The sequence below is a fragment of the Rhipicephalus microplus genome, chromosome 3 (genome assembly GCF_043290135.1).
Source record: "Rhipicephalus microplus isolate Deutch F79 chromosome 3, USDA_Rmic, whole genome shotgun sequence".
Classification (NCBI taxonomy): Eukaryota; Metazoa; Arthropoda; class Arachnida; order Ixodida; family Ixodidae; genus Rhipicephalus; species Rhipicephalus microplus.
In genome coordinates this window covers 281749826-281769374 of record NC_134702.1, presented here as the reverse complement: position 1 = coordinate 281769374, position 19549 = coordinate 281749826, and the positions used below count along the sequence as shown (strand labels likewise).

The following is a 19549-nucleotide window of genomic DNA, read 5'->3' as shown; positions in this document are numbered from 1 at the left end:
TTATTATTATTATTATTATTAACGCGTTAACACTGAGACGGCTGAAGAAGAGAGCGTTTGCCTCTTGTCAATACTTGAGAGGCCGCTCTTAAACTCTACTTGGTAGGGCGACAGCCTAATGTACGCGAGGCCTGTGGTAAGGAAAGGGCCCGCTACTGTGCGCGAGGCCGAGCGTCGACATCACCAACTCCATCGGACAAAGCCATCGTCAACAATAATTGAAGGCCGAGAGCTCCACTACAAAGCACCGGACATCGTCGTATTGCGTATGATGATGAAGATGTGAGCTATTGTTTTGAGTGCCTTTGCTTCGCGTGCTGTCACGCACGTTGAATTGAAAAGGTTGTTGCTTTCCGCACACATAGTTGTTAGGTTTGGTTTAACACATGTCTGTATGAATGAAGTTGTTATGTTCATCATGAAATGTTCATCAAAGGTTTCAGTTATGTAGTTGGATATCATGTCTCGTGACCGTTTTCTTCGCGTAGCGCACCTCCGGGTGTGGCGAAAAAAGGTACCTCACAAAGGGGAAGTCGCAACAAGGGTTGTCACGGGTGGCTGCTTTGCGCCAAATCGGCTATTTTAAAGTTCCGTAAGGCTACGAATATTTCCCTTTGGCACCAAGACTACTTTTGAGAAAAAATTAATTTTCTGTGTGGTACATCTTGTAGCGAATAATTTTTCCTAAAATTAGGAGAACAAGCATGCTTGAAAAAATGCATTTTACGACCTTTCTATGGCGTCAGCCAACTCGAGCAGCCCCTGCAGCAAGATTATGCTTGTATGCGCGACGCCCTCGAAGAGTTACGCGCATGTCGGCAAACGCCTGGCACGCGCTCTGCTGACGCTGCACAGTATCTGTTCTGCCGTTATCGTCTAATGCTGATGTCAAGCCTGTGTTTTCGGGCAAGCTTGACAAAAAGCAAAGACACGCATCTAAATTATTATGGTGTAATTACTCTGTTAACCCTATTAATCTGCCCCGCCACGGTGGTCTAGTGGCTAAGGTACTCGGCTGCTGACCCGCAGGTCGCGGGTTCCAATCCCGGCTGCGGCGGCTGCATTTCCGATGGAGGCGGAAATGGTGTATGCCCGTGTGCTCAGATTTGAGGGCACGTTAAAGAACCCCAGGTGGTCGAAATTTCCGGAGCCCTCACTACGGCATCTCTCATAATCATATGGTGGTTTTGGGACGTTAAACCCCACGTATCAAATATGATATATCATCAACCCTAGCAATCAGTGTCGCTTTGCGGTGACGACAAACTGATTCAACGTTTGATGACCCCACTATGTCTTTGATTAGAACTCTGTCCTGCATAAGCTAGATACAGGCGTATTGATGGTTTAGTACAAACCAATTTTAAATATTCACTGCGCCAGCTAGAACAACATATTATTCATAAAAGTAAGTGTTACAAAATGCAGTTTGTCTATCTTAACAGCGCTACTTTAGAAGCCATCACGTTTTACAAGTATTTACTTGTTTTCATAACATTATTTCTAATAAACTACAAGGCGGAAGTGTTCTAGGCCCGTGTGCTCAGATTTGGGTGCACGTTAAAGAACCCCAGGTGGTCGAAATTTCCGGAGCCCTCCAATACGGCGTCTCTCATAATCAAATGGTAGGTTTAAGACGTTAAACCCCACATATCAATCGATCTATTAAACTACAATCACACTGCTAGGTTGATCCCCTCAAAATTCAGCCTTTCATTTTCGTCTCTCATAATGCATGAAAACTTTTGCCACTTGAACTTATTTCATAAAACGTACCGCTGTAGTGACCTTCGCAACATATTTGCTTTCGCACGGCGCTATATACGTCCCACCGCTTTGGTTACCGCTTTGAACTAGCAAATTGATATGGCAAAACCTGAAGCTTTTACACCACTCACATTAAACAAGTGTAATCGCTTTCTAACCCAGATTCGTAGTTTTCGTAAGGCACTAACCACCATAGAAGAAGAAGTCTATTGGAACTCTGTTCACAGTCTTGTTTTTTTTTTACTCATCGTGACTTTTTTGTTTGTCTTTTATCTGCAACCGTTCGCAATGCTCTTGTTCGGGCGGTAAATAAATAAATTAAATGAATAAGCAAGTAACGTTTTTCAATTCGAGGGTAGCATAAAGACCAAGGAAGAAGGAAATATTTAGCTCCTATTTTTATATCACTGCATATTCGAAAACACATTCGTTATGTAAATATATTAGCTCTGTCATATTACCACGTTTGTTCTATTTGTTCACAGATTTGTCGACAATGGGAAGTGGCATGACTTATGAGCTTAGAATTCTGGTCCCATTTTACGCCTGCCCAACGGAAACTCTGGTCGGAGCTGCGAACTTCATCCATCCCTGAACAGAAACGTGATACAAAGCATCGGCTCAGATTGGCACACGTGCTGTCGGCGTCTTCTAGTTGGCTATCAGTGGCACCTCTATAGGCGGCAGATTACCTACGCCTATGGACAGAAACGTTCGAAGCAACTATAGTACGAAATCGAATGCTTCGCGATTAAATAAAACGTAAATGCCACATTCCGCGAATCTGTTTCAAGATCTGCTCTACAATAACAGTCTATTACAAAACACACTGCATCGTTTGCTGCGGGTTTTAAGTGTTTATACCACTAAGTGGGATATTTCAATATGGTACCAACAGGATCACTTCTCGCCAAGGCTTTGCTTGGTCCTTAGGTGGTCACGGTGTAGTTTAATTTTACATCGGACATTCAGCAGAAGCTTTCCTCAAATATTGTACAAGTTTTTCATAAACTTTGAAAGTGACCATTTATGGTAAAAGCTCGTCTCCACCAGAGAGGTCTGCTCTTGAGGTATCCAAACAGTGTGTGTCGCTAGAGCCAACGTTTCCAAAAGGTTCTTGAAGGCGGCAACTGCCCACGTTAGCACGTTTTAGAATGTATGTGTGCTAATGCAATTCAAGTGATGGCTTTGTGATGCTCATTATTTCAGCCTCCCTCTATTATTCTATTTTACGCAGACAACCTGACATCTCTGAAGTTGCTGTTGCCAGACAACCTGCTTGTCATGCTGTTCAGTGGACTCCTGGTCATTGGCTTAGTAAAGGTATACCATTTTAAATGACCGCCTTCTTAGTCACAGGACGACGCAGTGAGCGATGCGAAAAGGAATGATATGTGTAACTTCAAGTGGCACAAAAAGAGCAGAATTGATATGACAATGAACGCTTGCTACGAGCATCGTAACAAATCGAAAGAGAGATATGTTCAAGCTGTTCAAACTTTCAAAACAATTGTCCAAGCGTGTGACATCGTGATGCGGCCACACTGCAACCATGCGCCGTCGGCGGCACGCGCGTACGCCGATGATTCAGAAGTGTAGTTTTCAACCACGTCTTCTGCAACGACGGTTCTACCTTGCCGCATTGCTGGCAAGCGTGAGGATATCATTTTCAGTGCAGGAACTCGGCCTACAATCTGCACTAAACAATGTGCGACACCAAACTCTAAGCCTTTAATTGTGATAATAGGGTGCCACAAGCTGAATTAGACAGCATACCTCGTTTTCTCTCTCGAAATGCCGTGGTGCTGTGTGCGTTAATTAATATTTCTTCACTGTGTGTGCACCGCAGTACGTCTGGACGAGGAATGCATGACAATTAGCATGCAATTTGCGTCGTCTTGATTTGACTTCGAAAAAAAAACACACAACAGTAAGAGTCGCACTGCTGGGCTGACATAACACAAATAAAGAAACTGGAAACAATTCAGGAATGTTTTAGGTGAGGACAAAGTCTGAATGTGTCTCTTCACGACGACCTTTTGTTACCACAAGACTCGCTAGCCGGCTCCGAAATGCAGCGAAGTATTTATGATGGAGTTCAATAATTCTTCGTCGCTGTTTTTCTGGTGTACGGGACAAGATTAACCTGGCAAACACACTGCAGTTTTCCGCCAAAAAAGAGAGTGAAACTTAAGGCAAACGACCTTTTTTATTCAGCTCAATCTGGATCTTGTGATGCCTTGCCTCCTCGTTAACGAATGGGACATAATGTGGCGAAACACATCGCTGACACTATCTTATCACTGCAGTATAGAGTAAGCGCTATGATCGCTACCACTGGGGACATAAGCTCAGAAGCGTCACAAGTCCATTTCAGCACCGGTAGCGACTCCTTTTTGTTGTTATCAAATATCGTCGAGAATAAGCGCCTTGCCGTAGCAGACAAAGTGGTTCAGCTATACACCCTTGAAGCGTCTGCGTACGCGTGACCTACTGCCGGCGCGCGATTACAGCACTAGTCCAATCGTGATAACTGGGCTCCGAGATTTCCCCTTAGTATGAAACAGTCTGTAGATGGAACGGGCTCACAGCACGCAGGTAACATGACGGCTGGTCACTATTGCCGACTCACTTGATTACAAGAGAAGGCAAATGCCTGAGGAGGAGACATAAAGTCAGGTGGGCAGATGAGATTCAGAAGTTCGCAAGTATGACGTGGCAGCAGCAAGTACATGAATGAACTAAAGGGCGCAGCTTGGTAGAGGTCTTTGCCTTGCAGAAGGCGTGGTCTGCCAGATGTTGCTGAAGGATCTAAGCCGCCTTATTTCATTCGCGGAGAATTGAGGCGAAAAGAGGTGGACATTGCTGGGTGGCGGTCTAGCCTCACAAGTATACGCAATCGCCGTATACTGTTTCCTCGAAGCAATGTCTAGACATTATACGTTCTTATGATGTCCATATACATGTCATCACATGCACTCTTATGTGGGCATCTTTCGAGGGGATGCAGCGATGGCGTAGTGGTAGAGCATCAGCCTCACTTGGAAAAATTGTATGGTTCAAATTCGAGTGCGCGACAATTTACAACTGGCTCATGAAATTCGATTCATGATGGCGTTGCATAAAAAGGCCTGGAGTGTGGTTTCATCATCACGCGAATATTTCAAGCAGTAGACAAATGTCCGGAAACGGGATTCAAACCACCAACCTCTTGCAAGCGAGGCTAAAGATCTAGCTCTACTACATCGCTACATCCCCACATAAAAAGCAGACATAAGAAAGCATAATGTGGAGTGAATAGAGTACGCTCTAAAGAGCTAAAGAAGCCTCAAAGCTGTGAAGAGGAAACTGCATAGGCAAAAATCAGATGTATCTGTTATATGACAAAGAAGCCAAGTTCACAACCATTATGAATAGGGTAGTTGAGGTAGCGGAGGAGTTCTTCACAGATCTGTACATAGACAAGACAACAAGGTGGTCACATAACAAGCATTTGTAGCCCAGAGATATCCGACATCGGACCAGTAACGGCAGGGGAAGTCGAGAAACCACTAGAGGAAATCTAAACAAGCGAAGCCACTGGTGAGGATCAGTTAACATTAGGCATGCTGAAATTGGTGAACAGATTGTGTTATAAACACCTGTCACTCTGTGTACAGTGTCTCTAATGGGAAAGTTACCAGAATCCTGGAAAAATACCAACATCATATTAATCCATAAGAGATGAGAGAGCTGCTTATCACCTATACTTACCCACAAAGAAAAAACCTGGAGGCTTACAAAGATGGTTTAAATGACACTGACGACGAGACAGCGAGATATATCCACCGAGTCCACGAAAACGTATTGGCGTTCCCACCGAAAAAACGCCACCGGGCTGGTACTGCACGAAGGTTCGTCGGAGACTGTAACGGTGGCTGTCCGTCATCTGCTGATTTTTGATACGTAGCCGGGCGAGTTGTCGGCCTTCTTCAGCACGCTGAATTTAGACAGTAACGTCGAAGTTTCGTTCACCAGTGACGTTCGGTAACACAGCGGTGAGAGTTTTGGCCGGGTTCCTCTCGAACACCAACTTGTACAGCGCATTCTGCGTCGTTTCTTGTACGACCGTGTTGTATGCAAATTTCACAAACGGAAGGCATCTCACGTTTTGTGTTCAGCGTCGACGTACATAGCCAGCATATCGGCAATGTTCTTATTTAGACGCTCTGTGAGGTCATTGATGTGTGGGTGATAGGCCGCGGTCTGGTGGTGACTTGCCAGGCTGTATACCTCAAGATATCATCCAGCGTCCCGTGCAAAGGTTACCTTTACAGGTTCAAAACCGGTGGAGCCACACTCGTCAACGTCACCACTTTCTCCTCTCCTGGTAGTGCCGGTGGGCCTTGATACTCTTGTTACTAGTTAAAAATTGCTAAGTTACTTCAGCAAACGAATGACAATTAATCCTCTAGAGCTCGTGGCTTCTCGGAACCTGTGCCTCATATAAGTAAGAAGCTCGTGACTCCTTGCTCATATTGAAGTCTATGAAAATCAATAACATAAATAAGTCGTTGTAGACCTGTTCCCACATAAGCATCAGTTTTATACATGAATTCGCGTAGGCTAAAACATACTTCCGGGGTTCTACCCTCGCTCTATTTTTTATCTGGCGCGTGTTTGTATGTGGGTGCATATATATGCACATATAAATGTAGATTTGTCGAAGCGGTGGGAGGTTGAACCTCATCGCCTCCTTCTTGCTTCGTCACTAAACTTTCATATAACAATTCTAAAATAGAAAAGGACCACGAAGCAGATCTTTCTGGTGACCTTTCCTATTTAGCGCGCATTTTTCTGCATAAAATGAACCAACTAGCCCATGAAGACGTCCTGACCACTGAACTTGCCGTTTGAAACGTTCGTTTTCTTCTGGTTCGGCCAACCTTGGTTCTTGAACACGTATCAAATCAAATCAAAATTAGTTTATAAATCGTGTATAGAAAATACGCGTACATAATAGTTAGGCCAGTAGCCTACGTGGCTAGTAACTGGTACAATACGAAAATACATAAATGTTAGCAACGCACTTAACTGGTGATAAAAATGATTGATTTCACACATTTCAACGATGCACAATCTTCTTATGAAAGGTGATTACAATTCACTAGACAAGAAAAAGCGTTTGCAAGAAAGGTTGAAGTTGCGCATAGTTTTTTATTTCTAAAGGCACAGTTTTTCAGGTTTTAGCTCCGAAGAAGTCTAACAGTCATTCGCCTTAAACATTGTTGCAGGGAGGAAAATTTAAATTTGACTGACTTGTTCATCTTGTGTTTGCACACGGGAAGTTGAATGTCGTATTGGGTAGTGCAAAGTTTGTGTACAGTATTTTGTGAACTAGACAAGCTACTTCATAATATCTTCGCTGTAAATAAGAGACAATGTATATCATTGAATAGGATGCTACTGGGGTATTGAACTAGAGAGAATGTTATTTTTCTTATTGCACGTTTTTGTAACTGCAGCATGGGCCCTAAATATCTTTTGTATGTCAGTCCCCATGCCTCACAACAATAGCCGAGGTGTGAAAGAAACAGGGAAAACAACTATATGCATCGATGTAAAAAACGAAAAAGATATTCGCGGGATTGAATCAGTGCATAACAGCTAAAAGGTAGCTTTCTACAGATAGTATAGATCTGGGGCCGAATTCACAAAGCTTTCTCTTTGGCTACGCATTTTCTTAGCCAAAAGTTCTCTTATCTGGAGGGATTACTATAGCGCGGGTATGAATTTAACTTATTCGGCACTTAAGAGGGCAAGGAGGACACACGATAGCCGATGAAACGACAAGGAAAGAAAGAAGTGTGTTCCGATAATATCAAGGTAGCACGCAAAGCGTCTAGCATCAAGAGTATACGATGATAGCCAATGATTTGCTGCATCTAAGTTTCAGTTCCGCGACCGTTTGCTACAGCGCTTACGGGATGCCGCGTACGTTGTAATAGACGTTTTGGTGGGCTGTGCAAAGCCAAGCACTCGCCTTTAATTAACGACTGTGGCTAAAAAAATAATTGCTCGATGGCCTTAAGCCACCGTGCAATCCATGCACTATCTCGCCAAGTACAAGTAAACAACACTCCAGGTGTACCACATAAATGAAACCACACATAAATCGATGCATGCAATGCTTGAAAATGTGCCTCCAATGTCTTCCCCTATTTAACGCGACCAGTTACCTTACATTTCATTGAAGCTGCGCTGCTACTCAACTAATTCGGTGCAATCTAGCACGGTATAGTGGTGAACGTAAGGGTGTTTTGTACCTATAGTCAAAGGTAGCCTTTGTTACAATATTGTTATTACAAGACACAAGAGCGACTTTGGTGCCTGCAGACGAATTGTGCGGAAATAGATAACAGCAGTAATCAAATGAAATTGTGAGCGCAATTTCGCTGGTTCCATGCACCGCAGCATTTTTATAAAGCCGGAATGCGAGAACGTGAATACGCTTACGCTTAGGTGTATGTCTACGTAAAATGAGGGAGACTCGTCGGGAGGTGTCTCAGTGCTAATGCTTTTCACAAAACACGGTGCAAATTTTTCGCCCAGCGTTGTTTGAGTGCGCAAACGAAGCAAGGGACGTGTATACGAGTCTTGAGGTCGAGAGACGTTATCACACGTGCGAAAAGGATGAAAAGAGAGAAAGAGACTCTCCTGTCGGCTTCGTGAAAGCTTGTAATTGATAGATAACAAAGACAATTTTATGGCCCAGCAGACGTCAGGGAAAGTCTCCGCAAAGCAGGGTCAGATGCTCGGAGAGCATAAAAAGGTGCAGTACGCGTTATATGGGAGTGACAGCCACTCAGAAATCGAGATGAAGTGTGACTGTCCTTAGGTGTGAGAATCAATGCTAATTAGGAGAGTTGAGTTATTGAGCCAAAACTTTCCTAAATAACGATAATGGAAGCAAACTGAGCATTCATCTAGTGAAAGTGACACTAGTGACAGTGAACTCATAATAGTTGATTAGCGTTGTCACAGGCCGATATATATTTTTATTTTCTTATCCATATTTGGCAAACTATGAGAAGGTAGCGTACGTTAGAGCCGGCTATCCCAACGTCATGGCAGTAATGTACAAGAATAAATAGCGCACGGTTATACAGTCACACGTGGCAGTTTTTATCTTCTAGTAACCTTGGGAAAACGCATTTTAACTATTTTTTCTATTTTTGACAAAGTTCCACCGGACGTTTTTGCATTTGGCTTCATTCGAAGAAACTACAATATATCAGCAATAGGGCGAATGCAAGCATCGCTGCAGTGGACGAGCGGTTACAGCGCGCAACTACAATCTAGCAGGTACTTGGTTCGATTCGCAGAATCACTGAGCACTTTTTTTTTTCAAGAGGTTCCCGGCCTGACATTATGCGTGGTGGCGGGTACTAATTTTTTGAAAAGTAGGCTTTCGCACTTGCTTCTTTCACTCCCCTTTTGACCCAAAAGCGCTGTACTATGCTCCTTCAAAAATTAAACAATTCAGGGTTCACAATTTTCTCCTCCATCTTCTCTTATCGCAAAAGTGTCCAGTGCTGAAATACCAATATCATACCTGGTATATTACTTTTCACGTGTTTGGATATTCGGCCAGCAATCAGTCTTCACGGTGTTTTGAAGAAAATCTACACATGCAGTGAGCTAACTGCTTGCAGCCAAGTTGACTGCCTTTGTAGGGACACGCTTTCGTGCTGATTTGGTGGGCATCATCACATGCAGCAAGACCAAAGAGCACGGACAGTTAGAGCTGACGCGAACAGAGTGATTAGTTTGTGTCTTCTCTCCCGCTATTTGTCGTGCTGCACGCTTCAGTGTAATGTCGCTGTCAATGGTTAAATTCAACTATAGCAGTTAATCGAGTTCTGCTGAGAGGGTCCCCTATTGTCCAGAGTGGAACAGAACAATGGCAATTGAATTTGTGTGATAAAGAGATACCCTGCTTTTGGTTAATAGAATAAATTTCTAAACTGAAGTTTATTTTTTATTACCAACAGTTCCAGTGCAGATGAAAAGTGCATGGACAAAATTCGTCTATTCAGCTTGACTAGGTTTGTGACCTTAATTGTAATTGCGAACCGGTATCACAGTATGCATAACTATCACACACATATACAACCACGGGTGATAGCTTGCTTATTCTGATTAAAATTGAAAGGTTGAAATCGACATACTCAACCAACGCAATGTGTATGAGATATGCCATGTAGAGTAGCTATGCTCTAAACTAATCTTCGTAGGTTCGTTCCATTTTACCCAATTTCTTGCCCAAGACTGTAGGTTGGTAAATGAAACAACTCCTTCGAACACACATATTCTGTGTAAGGTTACATTTATTTTTATGCAGTACAAAACAAATTGAAATGTATAATGACTCAAAATAGAAATACCTAGAAAAAAATTCAGCCAAATCATAACCAAGCTTACTCATCAATGATAAACGGATTCTCATTTAAAACATACATACATACATACATACGTACGTACATACATACATACATACATACGTACATACGTACATACGTACGTACGTACATACGTACATACATACATACATACATATATACATACATACATACACTCAGGTGTAAATATTAAAATGAATGGCTATAAAACAACAATTCTAATATACTCATTTTGAATATACTACAGAAAGTAACTTACGAGAGAAATCCACCGGCACTGTTATGTCTGAACACACTGTTTCTCGAACCATCTCGCAAAGGCTTGATGCATAGTTTTCCGCTGCTGCCCAGTGACAAGCAGTTTTTATAAAAAACACAAGAATAAAGCCCTTGACAATGTCATGTTAAAGAAAAGGGCTGTGCATCAATATTGTGTACATGTCTGCAATATCACTCTGTTTATTTACATAGCTTGGCTCATTCACAACCCACTAACAAAGCATGTTAGGACACTTGGGCTGAAAGTTGGCACAGCGCGAGTGAATTCTAGACAAAACATGAATAATACAATTATAAGCTACTAAGCTCCTTGGTGCAAACAGTGTTTATATTGACAGCTATAGGTGTCATTTCGTTTCCCCAAAACACTTCTCAAAAGTAGAATCAACTTTATTTAGCTAAAAGTTTCTATTCAGGCGCGTCGTGGTGGCTCAACGGTGGAAGCGACTCTTTCGGCCAAGAAAAAAAAGACCAATTATTTTTCCAGTTCGTGAATTCACCCCATGCTAACATTGAGGCAGCTGGTAAGAGTGCTTTTGGAGAGAGGAAACCACCACATTCCCACCAGTTGTGGCCTTGGGTAGCTACTTCACTTGGACAAAAATGATGAAAAACACTCCTCAAGAAGACTTCAAAGTTTGCACATCAACACAGTTCCCATACAGCTGTCTATTAGTCTGCTTGAAAAATATTGAGTTTACTGGTGGGCAAAGACTGTACACTATGTGAGGTGATGCTCCAGTGCACTGCATGTATGTCTTGCTGCTGGCCTCAACTGCGATGTTGCTCAGCACATATGCGTAAAATAACAACTAATACTATGCCACTGCAAAGTAATTATGTGTCATTTGCATGAAACAGGGACCACAATAAAAGAACATAACAACATTTGCCTTCACAAAGTTCAGAAAATGTAAATAAATTTCGGCAGAGTTTTCACAGTTCATCTGAGGATAGTAATATTGCTTGTAAACACATTCTTACTTCCACTAACAAATTATATTAAGATGCCAGATTCAATATTAGAGTATACCAGCCCTTTTGTAAGGCTAAAAATTGTACAGGCACCTAGAAAAACACAAGTGAATGCATGCTTTAGTTACACATAAAAATAAATACTTTTATTTCTAGTCTGAGTAGAGCTGCATAGATGATAAGTCACTTGCATTACGTTATGAACAAACCTATCTGAGCAAAGGATACATTTAAAAAGTTACACTTACACAGTAGAGAAGTAGACTGTTGAAGGACATACAGGCAGTGGAATAATACCCAAGCACTAAAATATACTGTTAAGATATACTAGGAGTAGATGATCCTCTTCCTTCCAAATAAAATAATCCACATAGATTCACTTCCCAGAGCTTATACACTCATGGCATCATTGGTGCTATACAAATGAGTGTACACTGAAGAATTACATCGACTAAGTACATGATTACTGCATCCATGGCTTTACTTCTTGTACTACAAAGAATGCAAACACAGTTACCATTGGCGACCATGGATGCTGTGATTTATGGCATGTAAATGTAGAGGCACGCAGGCACTTAACACACATGTTAAAAACTTCAGCTCAAAAATATTTGCCCACTAACACTACAGCAGCCTTTAAATTAGTGTCATAGTTTGGTATCTTCCAGGCAAAATTTAAATAATTTCGAATGCAAGCAATTGAACTGCTGAATAATGCACTGCTAAAAAGTTAAGCAGCAGCTGCTCCTGACATCACAATGTGCTCTTTCTGCTGTTGTACACTTTGAGCAGGAGAACAGTCACTGGCAGTCCCTTTATACTTGTTGGTCTTCTGTGCTCTGTTCTTGATGCACTGTACATGACTGTGGAGCACCAAACCCCTTGTTACTGCTGGAACTTAGAAAAATACAGATCATTGTAACAACCATGCTACATGCAAGAGTGTATAGTTGTCTATTATGTGCTCATATTTACAGATATTGTATTTTCAGAAGCCAATGACAAGCCTCAACACACACACACAAACAGTGAAGACTGAAAATATATTTAATATGATACAAGAGCAAAACTACATTGTTATAGATGAAGGCATGAAACTTCTGCGAGACATAAAAAGCCAATAAGGTTTCTTCTATTTTGACTTTACATTAGGCGCGAGAAGCAGACCACAAATAAGTTCACTAAGAAACACAAGTTAGACTGCATTACAACACAACAGCCAATGTTCATAACTTTAAGGCTGTCTAACATAGCTAGCTCAGCGTACTGCGTATAGGAGCAAATGGGCAGTCTAGAAGACACAAAGATTTTGTGGATTATGAGTGTGCTTGTTGCTGACATCTATTATTCTAAATGAAGAAAACCTTTCAAAAATGCACTTCATCGGGGGAAATAATCATACGCATGAAACACAACGGGCTCCTACAGGTGCCACCAACACTCACCATTATTGTTGATACCAGTGTCTTGCCGGATGGATATGCTGCGTCCTGCACAGAACAGCAAAAGAGCGCTCCATGACTTGGATTGCATGTGTGCTAGCTGCATCGCTCTGCGGCTAAAATAGGCTAGCCACAGACAGAGAAATGAGAAGCCATGGCTTTGAAACACACTGAACGTCACCTTTAGAGATCAACAATGCATACTTAGGTCAGGTAAAATTTGCAGAAAAATATATATCACTATGCAATCGTGGTGAACATGTTCGGCTGAAACACAAGCAACAGCACTGAGAGAGAAAAAGCTACATTAGGTAAAAGATGCAGTTACTGGCCCTATGTCATCTGAGGCTTCTTCAATAGGTCTTTCTCCTTGCAAGTTGTGAACAGCAAGGCAATTTTCACCCACTTGCTATTTCCTTCTAGAGCACTTGATCCACAAAAGGAGTCACAAGCTCGAGAGCTCAATAAGGAATGAAAGTATTTGTGCTCGTTTCAAAGCACAAGCTTTTGAGTCTCAGATTATTGGAGTTTCATTCATAAGCTGCAGGCTTTCAGCTTTCAACATTCTCAATTATCTTGCTATTTAGTTCTATAAATGTTGCATAAGAATTATGTGTAAGAAATAAAGAAAGTTGAAAGTTGAAAGTTGAAATTTATTTCACCACAACGATACACCATGATTTACACAAACAAGAAACAATTGTGGCATGGAAAGTAGGAAAAAAGCTGCGCTATAGCAGCTTGACTAGCCCCACCTCCCATTTGTACAAGGCAACAGAAACAGTGGCACACCAAGCTCCATACGGTGCTCACGTATGATTGAAAGAAAAAAGAAAAGAAAATAATATTCTAGTGGTTGTTTATGAAGTACAGAATAGATGCACACTTGGGTGTTTACAAACAAACAATTTTTGGGAAAAAAGGCAACCAATATAAGACGCTATAACAGAAAGGGGTACACTTAAAATTTCATGCATTTACAAGTACTGGGTGTAATTTTTCTGGGTTTATAGTTCCTTATACAAACAGGTTTAATATATCACTACTTGAAAGGAGACGCAATTGCTGTTCTGTGAGCTTGAACGTATTTAGTATATGGGGAACAGAGTGCTTTAGCATTTGGAGTCCGTAATTTGTTCGCGGTCGGGGGATGTGCCAGTGTTCAGAACTCCGCATCGGACGCAACAAAATTTTTGGCTGTAAATGTGCTAAGCCTCTCAGGTTTGCGTAATTCTTTCGAATTTCAGACCTCAAAGACAACAACAAGTTATGTTCATATACCACACAAAATTTTAAAACTTTAAACTTGACAAATAAATGGGATGTGTGTTCTCTGTAACCTATATTTGCAACAGCCCACAAAGCGCTTTTTTGAAGTGTATACAACTTTTGTTTTGATGTTTCAGTTCCAGAAGCCCATACCAACTGACAATAGCGTAGATGAGAACAAAAAAGCGTATTAAAGATAAGAAGTTTCTGGGGGAGCGGTAGAAACGACTGACACCTTCTCAGCACGCCAAGGGCTTTTCTTAGCTTAATACACAATTGTTCAGTGTGAGAATTCCAGAACATATGTTGATGAAAGATGACGCCCAAAGTTTTGACAGTCTCTGAAAGTTCGATATTGAAATTATTTAGCATCAGTTTTTGTGTGTACGTACATGTTATTCCTTTCGCACGGAAAAGAACGGCCTTGGTTTTAGAGCTGTTGATCTGTAACGAATTTTGACAGGACCATTTCGAAAAATTGACTAACGTTTTATTAGCTGCTTTTATCAAATCGTCTATATTGGTTCCCGTAAAGAATAAGCTTGTATCATCTGCATAAATAATGTACGTTATTGCGTGATCCACATTTACAATATCATTGATATAAAGGTTAAATAGAAGAGGTCCTAATATGCTTCCCTGTGGTACACCGCGTTTGATTTTTTGGGGCATAGATGTTTGCCTATTTATAGACACACACTGGTACCGATCACTAAGGTAGCTTCCTATTAAATCGAGCGCGATGCCTCTAATCCCGTAATAAAACAATTTTTCTAACAAGGTTTGGTGATCAATTCTGTCGAACGCCTTCGTAAAGTCTATGAATACGCCTAATGTTAGCTTTCTTGCTTCAATGTTGCCCAGTATCAACTCTTTTTGATGCAACAGCGCTGTCTCCGTCGATACGCCAGACCTGAATCCATATTGTGCTGTTGTAATCACAGAATACGAGTCCAAAAATTTATACAATCTAGTGAAAATGATTTCTTCTAGAGCCTTTGAAAATATAGGTAATACCGATATTGGCCGGTAATTACTCATTTCATTTTTGTCACCACCTTTAAAAAGCACTGCAACTTTGGCATTTTTCATCCGCTTAGGGAACATACCTGTGCTTAAAACAATATTATAAATATGCGTCAGGCAGGGTGATAATAAATCAATAACAAAGATAACTGGTTCCATTTTTATGCCGTCAATGTCCTCACTTTTGCTTTTTTTAAGTTTCATGAAAACGTTGTTTACCTCAGTTTGCTCCGTAGGGTCAATAAATATTGAGGGGGCTATAGGTGTTGGCATGTAACTTAATGCATTTCCGTCGTAAGTACTTTCTGACAAAGAAGTAAAGTACCCATTGAATTTATTGGCTAATGCTGTTCCTTTAAATATATGATTATCAATTGTAATTTCGTCGACACCAGGCGTCCTATTACTTAAAGATATGATTGTGTTTAGTTTTTTCCACATTTGCTTGACATCTATGATACCGTTAAAAATAGTATGGTAATAGTCGCGTTTGGCTTGTCTTAAAGTTTTTGAAAGACTGTTTCTGTAGGCCCTAAACGCTTTCAGTGCATTCAAATCGCGATTTTTCAAGAACACCTGGTACAGTCTGTTTTTCGTACGTATCATTTTCAATATACTTAACGTTACCCAAGGCTTACGTGCGCGTTTTGGCTTAGTTATTTCTTTGTACGGAAAGTGTTTTTTATATACTGAAGAAAAAATTTCTATGAAATGGTCATATGCGGTATCAGCCGTAGAGCACGCAAAAACTGCGTTCCAGCTTGTTCTGGCGAGTTCATCTCGGAACTGGGACAGTGTAACCGCGTTGATGTCTTGATATATTATATTTAGGTAATATTACAGGTATTCACTGAAAGCAACCATGCTTGGGTTTTCAATTTGTGCACAGTAAGTGGTGTTCACGTAATCGTATGTATTAAAGAAAAACTAACCTTGCAGCCAGCCGTTAGGCAGTTTTGAGCGCTCGAAGCTCCCAAGCAGATCACAGTCCTTCCAGATGAGTCTGCTATGCATGCTTCCATGCCACATCCGCTGAATGATAACAGTCCCAGCAGTGACATAGGCTTGCACAGTTAGGAAGAACGTGTCCTTCCTATTTTTGTACAGGTGCTCCAAGTAATGATGAGGATAGACGTGCCAGAATGTGCAACCGATGCATCACAGGACCTTAACAAACCAATCTCTGCGATCTGTGAAGAGCCAAAAACGAGATATTTAAAAACAATCATTAAAAGCACTCACTTCTAATACTTATTTGAGGAAGCTATCACTTCGTTAAAGTGACCAAAATCTGCTATAATCACACGTTATAGAACTGCGTGAATTATAGTACCGGTGAAATTTAGTTCTGCAAGGTGAACTCACCGATGGCAGAATTTAGTAGCCGTCGGTGTCATGAGGAACCAAGTACGGCCAACAGGCAAAGGGCATCTGCAGACTGGAAGCTGCCAATGACAGCAATGAAGGGCTGGCCAGGCGTGCACGTCCATTGATAAAATGTAAGAACTGGCCATGACCGGCTGTTGTCAATTGAGGCTCTAGTGCCGTGCAAAACGATGGCCAGACGAACTCGGAAACCTGTAGTTTGGCGATATTGGCCTACAACTTCATCCAAAGCAAGGCACCGGTGAAATCTTTGCTTTTTCTGGGGGCCGAAGGGAAGCTTGACGTTCACGGGCTCTCGCTGCCACATAGAACTCTCAAGTTGTAACCGAAGAACAGTCTAGGCGCGCTTTCAAAGTTATACGATCCACAACAGAATGTAGCGTCTCGCAGTTTTGGTTGATCACACCACAGCGCTAGGACTATGCTTATCACAAAAAGGAGAAGTGACGACTTAATAAACAAAAGCGCCAAGCTGCCCCACCACAACTTCGCAGGGCAAAACAGTTATCAACGCTGTCTTTCAATTTTCAGTCACACGAGCACAGCTTGTTCACAAGTCTTGGAACGTCAACACAGCCCCACTGTTCACAACGAACATCGTTTCACACCCGAACAGTACATTGCTCTGAAGTAAATAGAAGCGTACGGGCTAACTAGTGGCGAAGCAAGAACCGAGCGCGTAGTTCACACGTTTCCGTACGTACTTGGGGTCACTCAAGTAACGTGTCAAAATGCTGTCAATCCGAAATCTCGCACAGCACCCAACTGAGAGACTGGAAAGTCAAGCGAACGAACTGTTACCGGCACACAAACACACAATGCAGGCTTCTCGAGTGCTAGTTGCCGTCGATACACCGATGCCCATCCCCGCTTGATAATCACACCGACGCACAGGCTTCGCTGCGCTTCACCGTACACCATTGCACTGCCGCAGCTTTCCGCACTGCTTACACGCACCGAAAGAGCTGCTGTAATCACAACACATCCGGTCAAACGCTGAAGTAACTCGTGCGAGAAGCATTTGCTGAAAGTCGCACCGACCGATATGCTGTTTACGACGCCATGTTGTTTTCGACAACTGCACCGCACGTAAGAGAGCTCTCAGAAAGTACTTGCACTATTTTCACGGCGTGAAAAAAATTTCTCTTATGTGTGAGGGGGGTGATATGACGAACAAGACAGGCGTGCCAGATGAAAGAATTGTTTTGGCGACGTCACGGAGTGAGCTGATGTAGAGGGTATTGCTTCACAACCAATCACAAGCTGTGCCTGTCGGCCAAGCCGTCGTCTGCTCGCATTTGTTGTCTGCTTCGATCAGAGCATGCGACAGAGGATTCGCCTTCGCAACGCTATTATTCTCAGGTCAAGTGGTCGCTGCGTCACACAAAATACATGTCAGTGGCTCGCTCTACCTTTGAATGATGTTCGTGCACCAAGTTAAATGGCTGGTAATTGACGCAGGGATGAATTCAGCGAAGGTTTGCTCCAGAATCGTGAGAATTTGCATATTTTCGGTGTCATACAAAGTTACTAGGGTCGTTTCATTCCGATTACTTGCCATGATATCACGGTCCATATCGGTGTCTGAACAGTGAAGGTGAAGATGCATGATTTGTTTGTAGTTCCATGCGTAATCACGCGCACCCCTAATACGCTTTGGTTTACAAAGTACGCTTTGTTCCAGATCGTCCCAAAGTGTATCGACAGCTGTATTTCAGAGATCACAACCATTGGACAGTTAGAGCCAATGAAAGTACACTAGAGCACAAACTTTAGGAACCACTCACAGAAAACTTCCTCTCATTTTTATTTCCAATAGCGTGCAAAGAATGTGCTCCCATTAACCTCTTTGGTGGTAATTTCCACCAATGAGGCAAGGATCTCGAGTCACACTTTTAATTGGATGAGATGGGGCGCAACACAACAACATAACAAATAAGGTTGATCCTATGTCATGTCGCGTTCGAATACACCGACCATTCACGTACCACATTGGTTTTCATCCAACCACAAATCTTTACATGCGTAGTTTTATGCCATTGACGCCCAATAGAATTCTTCAATTACTGCGACTTCGAACTTATTGGACGGTGGTGGTTGTCAACACCATCCACTGCGTACAAGGGAAACAACACGCGAAGCTCAAAGCGCCGAAAGAAATAAAAACGCACCAGCAGTCATCAGGCAGTCCTTAATGGGCATGAATTAACTCAAAACCAGCCAGGGCACCAAAGTATACCGCCGTGGCAGCAGGTTCGAAGTAGCCACATTGTTCCTAAGAGTGGTCCGGACCACTCTTGGGATTTTCTCTCAGCCATGCTGTTTTTACGCACAATTTCGCTTCGTGAATCCACTTACGAGCACTTTTTGGTGACGTAAGCAAATATAGCAACTGCATCACCATCGCTGACATGTTCCCGGGCAGTCACAGCGCGCTTTATTTGCAGCGGCCGATGTGAAAACTATCGCCTCTTACGACGTTTTTTCGTTTCGTGAATCGACTTACGCAACAAAATTTATCTTGCGCAAAAATGTTTTCGTAAGTGAGTTTTGTGAATCCGGGCCCTGGTCTCTCCAGTGCAAGTGTTTGTCAAAAAGGACTCCCAATTTTTTTAATGTGTTGACCCTATTCAGAGTTTGGTTGGCAAGAAAAATGTTAAGGCTGCTGTAGTTTGCTATTTTCCTACATGAGTGAAATACGACAAATTGAGTTTTCTCAATGTGTATGGCTAGCCTGTTTTCTGTAAACCACTTATTTAATATTGTCATTTCTTTCGATATAACGTCTTGCAGTGAATGAAGTGTAAAGTAACCCTGTGTCTTCAGCATACATTTATAATTTTATGTACTAAAGAGCTTGCGGTAAATCATTCACGTATGAAGAGAATAGAATGGGACCCGAAACCGATCTCTGCGGTACTCCACTTGTGAAATCAGCAAAAGTAGACGAATATTGATTAATTA

At 42.0% G+C, this 19549-nt stretch overlaps 2 protein-coding genes across 6 annotated transcripts in view; one reads left to right on the top strand and one right to left on the bottom strand.

The window, feature by feature from the left end:
* The window catches only part of LOC119167773 (uncharacterized), a 933880-nt gene that overhangs the window by 449023 nt on the left and 465308 nt on the right, over window positions 1-19549 (top strand). For all 4 annotated transcript variants that reach the window (XM_075891061.1, XM_075891063.1, XM_075891060.1 and 1 more), the window contains exon 3: window positions 3005-3090. In XM_075891061.1, the coding sequence (XP_075747176.1) occupies window positions 3005-3090 (86 nt within the window). The remainder of the gene's footprint in view (window positions 1-3004; window positions 3091-19549) is intronic.
* On the bottom strand, window positions 9739-17663 carry LOC142804293 (uncharacterized). 2 transcript variants are annotated; one of them, XM_075891064.1, is made up of 4 exons: window positions 16565-17663; window positions 16132-16389; window positions 12908-12952; window positions 9739-12359 (listed from the first exon to the last, which is right to left on the bottom strand). In XM_075891064.1, exons 2-4 carry the CDS (start codon window positions 16226-16228, stop codon window positions 12193-12195), a joined length of 309 nt encoding a protein of 102 aa, XP_075747179.1. In that variant the 5' UTR covers window positions 16229-16389; window positions 16565-17663; the 3' UTR covers window positions 9739-12192. The 2 variants fall into 2 exon arrangements, with proteins under 2 accessions (XP_075747179.1, XP_075747180.1); XM_075891065.1 differs by lacking the exon at window positions 16565-17663 and having other exon boundaries at window positions 16132-16488.

Excerpts from the sequence above, each read along its gene's own strand:
- LOC142804293 (XM_075891064.1), bottom strand. The coding sequence starts at position 16,228 with ATGTGGCATGGAAGCATGCATAGCAGACTCATCTGGAAGGACTGTGAT. Across the intron at positions 12,953-16,131 it reads GCCTAACGGCTGGCTGCAAG|GACGCAGCATATCCATCCGG; the intron begins GTTAGTTTTTCT and ends TGTTCTGTGCAG. Across the intron at positions 12,360-12,907 it reads CACTGGTATCAACAATAATG|TTCCAGCAGTAACAAGGGGT; the intron begins GTGAGTGTTGGT and ends TATTTTTCTAAG.